Here is a 5,305-nt window from a genome sequence, read left to right on the forward strand (position 1 = left end):
GTTGCAGAAAATCAAGCTCGGGGCTGTGGTGAGTGGTCATTTTCATGCACTTTGAATTTGCGTTGTATCGTATTTTGAAGGCATTAAACATTGCCATAGCGATCGGAGTGTTGCGGCCAGATTAGACGCTCCTTGTGTTTATTATTATATTTCGAAAACGCCACAGTTTTCATGCAGCTCATACCATATTATTTTGTTGTATTATTTCCGCCACACCTTAAATGCCGGTCCCTGAAAATATTGTCTGACATAAACCGGTCCATGGGGCAAAAAAGGTTGGGGGCCCCTGCTGTAGATCACCTGATGTGTCTCCAAGTTGAGTTCTTGCAGAGCGAAATGCCAACTTTTTTAGGCAAATTGACAAAAACCGCGATGGTAGGGCTGACTGCACTTTTACAGCCAGTGGGCTACTGACTTTGTGGTTTGGTGGAGTGTGTTTGGGGTTGAAACAAGTTTGACTCACCTGAGGATACAGGAGGGCTGACAGGTAATTGTTCACGCACAGGAAAAACAAGAACGTTAAAACCTGAAAGAACAAGTCACAGGATTGCATTCATGAAAATATATAGGATGTTATCTTAATTTCTAACAGTTTCTCAATTGCCCTGAGCAATTGTAACGGCATGGGTTAACCGGACTTTGTTTTGTTGTCTTTTGCTACATTATAGGGACCTGATCTAAAGGGAGAGATCGAGGGTTCTATCTTAGCTCAAAGGGAATTAGGTGATTTGCAGCTGTTCTGCTTTCTGCTTAAAAAAATAGTGGTTCATTCAAGCATCCTGGCATCAACAGATTTTACGATGAACGTTGTGTTCTGCGAACAAAAGAAAAGAAAAAAAAAAAGAATAAAACTCAAGAGTGATAATACACTATCTTGAACTAATTAGGTCTAGTAATTGCTAATTCTATTACACGGGTCTGGCCTCATCTTACAGAAGGCTGACATGTTTCGCTGCCATCTTTTTGCACCCGATACCCAATGGGAGTCAGATGACCCGATCACAAATTTGCTGGATCAATGAGTACAGCATGTGTGAGACATCCAATGGACTGAGTTTGTCACTTGACGGAATACTAGAAGCCCTTTGTGATTACATTTACTCGCACCTCTGCTGACGAAGTGGTGGTCTCTCTGAGGCACTGGAATGCTCATGCTTCAAACTAAGGTCATTGCATTCTCTTGTTCACCACTAGATGGCGAGTGCATTTTACACACTGTACCTTTAAGTCAAGGTTCAGTCCTATCGACAACCCATTGTCTCTTTCAGCACATCTCGTGACCCCTTTTCCACTGCACCGACCTTCTCTGCTCAGTGTTTTTTTTCTGGAAGCTGCAGTTTTATGCGCCACAATCTCCACTATGCTGCAGCAGTGTGTTTTATTGCTGCCTATAAGCCTCCTCTTGAATAAAGTCTCCTTACTGTGGCCAACATATCCCTCACCAACTTTTCTTAAAATGTTATTGGAATAAAATGAGCTGTTTTAGGATTTGTTGTGGAGAATTAAGTCATTTGGGGCAGAAAATTGAATACAATGACACCGGTCACTTGGAAGCAAGGAGCTGCCAAAGGTGATTAGGAAAAGAAAAGCAAAGCGACCAAAAGTAGTGTGGGTCTTGGGAATAAAGAGATGAATAAGACTGCTGGAGTGGAGAGTGCGGTTGTGTGTACCTACGTGACGAGCTAACTGGTTGGGCCACCCTCAGCAGCAACAACCGAAATCAAGCGCTTTCTAAAAGGACGGCTAGTAAATTAAGTGAGAAGGTTGTGCGTTCAGTAAGCATTAGTCAAGTGCTTTTTTTTCACATTTCCATATTGAGATCCTTCGGTGTGCCAATGGGAACATAGATATACATAGAAGACGAAATACGCCAGCATGTTCTATCGAAGCCGGCTAACCGAGGTGCGTGGCAGCTATATTGGGGCGGTCGATGTTTCCAAAAGTTCAATTCGAGAGCCGCATCTCTGCGGTTAGAAAGCGCCTCCAATAGGTGAGGAGTTGGCAGCGGAATTTACACAATGCTATTTGGGCTGATTTACGGCATAAAGACAATGAAGCTGTAATAAATGTGGTGTCTCAGAGTCCTGAGTTTTGGGACACAAGAGAGATGACATACAGTGATGACACTGCTCTCTGCTCAGCTCTAAATATACCTTGCAGAAGTCTTGGTGGAACTGTAGCACATGAACGAATTAAATTCTCCAAATTTGCACCGAGCCATTGATTAACGTATGCACTCGTTCCTTTTTTCCTGTTGGTTGTCTCCTCTTCCTTATCAGAATGAGTAAAGCCATGACTGTCTTTTACAACAATGATGGATATACTGTACCTTGTCGAGGTGTGGTCTACTTTTTGTCTAAAACCAGCTGGGAAGTCTCCCTGGTATGCTGCTATGTCAGAACTTCTAAATATGGGTACGCTGGCTCAGGGGAACTGTCGTGCTGCGGACTGCCGCACGGACCTTTCACACTGAGCCGGTGCAGTGTAAAAAGCCATGTAAGGGAGCACCGGTGACAACGCGAATGGCTGTGGGGTATATGGTGTCGACCTTGTGGAGGAGAGTTTTGAAAGCAGATCTCAAATAGTACATTTCCGTGATCAAGAATTGGCAAGACAGCCCTTTTAACATGAGCCAATTTATAAGAATGTGTTGATGAGAATTTATTTCGGTTGAGAGAGCCTAATCTGCTATTAAATTGAAAGAGAATTTATTGACGTGAGTTTCAAATGTAAGTGAACCATCAAGTTAAAATTCCAGGAAACCCTGGCAAGTGATGAATTGAACATCACAACAATCAAAAGGCAGAATATTGCTGGGATGCTCACAATCTGTAGGCAGTTTCTGATGAAAATAATATACACATTAAGGTGTTTATCAGTAATAATTGTACACTGGAAAGAGTATTTTGAACGTTAGTAACACTTGTCTAAAATATAGACAGGGCAGTACGGAGGGAGGAGCAAAAAGTATAACTACCATCGCAATGCCAATGGGCAAGAGAATTCCCAATAAAGGGTTATGTTGTTGATGTAGACAGTTCAAAATGTTCGACCAACTACAGTCAAAGTATAGTCCAAGTAATGAACGAGTCAGGGAAAAATGGCAACAAAAGACCACAAGAGAGTTCTCCTGTTCACTTTTTGGACGGCATCAAGGGAAAAGTAGGAACAACAGCTATTTTCTTGGATTTTGGAATATGAGATTTCATCAGATAGTTTGCATTTAGTAAGTGTTAATTCCATTCAGATTGGAGGATCCCAGAAACACAAATCAGGAAAGGAGAGAGACCTGAGGAGAGCATGTACTGTTCAGTGAAAAGGGGAAGTAATATCAACCTCTGTATGACTCACTTAGACTAATGTATTGTACATGTCTGACAGACACGCCAGAATATATCTATTTTTTGTTTGTCTGTTTTTTTTCGTCCAACATTTTTACCTCTCTGTGTTTAATGTCCCTCTCTGGTTGCCACGCAGTCAGAGGATCGCTGACACTTTGCTTGCCTTCAGCTCGGCCTTGTAAGCTTACATACAGGCTGGAGGCTAACAAGAGTGCTGGAGCCGAGGGGAGATGCAGCAACTGACCCCTCATTAAACTGCAAACGAGACCAGATCAAAATGATCAGAAACAAGAACTACAAAAGAACATACTTGAGACTTTGAGAGCATTTTGACAGCTATTCCTACCTGCAGGCCCAGCTTTGACTGTTTACGATGAGCTGCAGTTGTTTTGGTGGCATCTCCCCATCTCGCAGACGAGACCATAATGACAGCAGCACTACCGACAGTTGCTCCCACCAGTACTACAACCATTCAAAACAAAAATAGTACACAAATGACTGGCTGAAACTCACTACAGAATGGTGAAGAAAGCTAAACAGAAACAGAGGAGAATAAATATCAAGGGAAAAGTAGCATCTGTACCAAGAGAAAGTAAGACAACGAAACCGGTCCGTGGGGCAAAAAAGGTTGGCGACCACTGCTCTCAGGCAAAGGAGCAAAAGAATGACCCCTGTAAATGTGCAAAAATGGGCCAAAATGTAACTTTCAAAAATTTAGAGCTCACTTCCTGTTCATTATAGACCATGGCTGCAATGAACTTTTTTTTGTATGGAGTCCTACACGTGCCTGTCAATCAAACATGGCAGGATTGTTCATTCAGTGGAATGTTCTGTTGTGTATGTAGGAAAAGTTTTAGATCTTTGAGTCCATCTCACGACAAATGGGAGCAAAAATAAACGTTGCGCTTTTATTTCTGCTTGTTTTTGAAGACGGCACCTACCACTGTTGAGACCAGCAGCAGAGGGCACTGATTTGTGATCTGACACCAAGCCTTGTTGAATTCTTCTGCCACAAGACTGCAGCGTGAACTAAAACATAAAACGCTCTGGAGAGGAAACACAATAGCTTCAACAGCACATAGGTATGTTCTGAGAAGTTTATTTTTTTGAGTATTTAGTTCTCACTCTCAGAAAGTGTGATGTCAGCTGAAGGGACAAAAAGCCGCTCGGTGAACATACACTTCTCTGAAACATCAAGAGAAAAGTCAAAAAATATACAAATCACATACATCATTCATGTGCACATATTATCAAGTACAGTGATCCCTCACTATATCGCGCGTCATTTATCGCAGCTTTAGTAGATGGCGTTTTTCTTCCAGAGTTCCCTGGGCGACGTCAATCATTGCAGAGATGAAAGTGGACTTTCCTGAAAATTCCGGGAAAATAAAAAATTATATATACGTACACTATAGGTAAGATCGGGCCGCCCGACCCAAATTTCGGGGCGGGGCTAAAAATGTCAATCATTGCTTCGGGTTCGGGTCGGGCTTCTCTCTCGCTGACTTTTTTAAAATAAATATGTTTATAAAAATGTATACTAAAACGATGCGTGGATACTAAACTAAGGAATACTTGTTTTAAAATAAATAATTTGGATAAAACAGAGAAGGCGCTGTAATGTAATTGCTATTTAATTCAAAGAACTCCTTCCTGTCTTGATTATCCACCCGTCATTGTTCTTCTTGGTCTCTATGCTTCTCTCTCTTAAAAGTGCCGCGCTAGATTCTTTAGGACGTACTGCTGCTGTGGTTTATGGCCCAATTTTGTGTTTCTGTCGGTTTTGGTTTCGTTCATTTTCGGGCCCTTACGGCTGTTGCTCATCGTGGCGTGTGTGCGTGCATATGCGCGCGCATTGGTTAAGGACAAATCTTTGAGTATTTCCTTCATCTGCTGCAATCCGGATGAACCAGAAGGAGCTATTTTTGTTTAAAAAAAAAAAAAAAAAAAAAAAAAAAAAGGGG

At 41.9% G+C, this 5,305-nt stretch overlaps 1 protein-coding gene across 1 annotated transcript in view; it reads right to left on the minus strand.

Moving 5' to 3' along the window:
• fanca (FA complementation group A) overlaps positions 1 to 5,305 on the minus strand; it is a 109,478-nt gene that overhangs the window by 3,802 nt on the left and 100,371 nt on the right. The window contains exons 33-37 of the mRNA XM_019865287.1: positions 4,467 to 4,526; positions 4,283 to 4,387; positions 3,688 to 3,803; positions 3,440 to 3,596; positions 464 to 526 (exon numbers count right to left, since the gene is read on the minus strand). Coding sequence (XP_019720846.1) covers positions 464 to 526; positions 3,440 to 3,596; positions 3,688 to 3,803; positions 4,283 to 4,387; positions 4,467 to 4,526 — 501 coding nt within the window. The remainder of the gene's footprint in view (positions 1 to 463; positions 527 to 3,439; positions 3,597 to 3,687; positions 3,804 to 4,282; positions 4,388 to 4,466; positions 4,527 to 5,305) is intronic.

The sequence above is a fragment of the Hippocampus comes genome, unplaced genomic scaffold, assembly GCF_001891065.2.
Source record: "Hippocampus comes isolate QL1 unplaced genomic scaffold, H_comes_QL1_v1.1 scaffold180, whole genome shotgun sequence".
NCBI classification, from domain to species: Eukaryota; Metazoa; Chordata; class Actinopteri; order Syngnathiformes; family Syngnathidae; genus Hippocampus; species Hippocampus comes.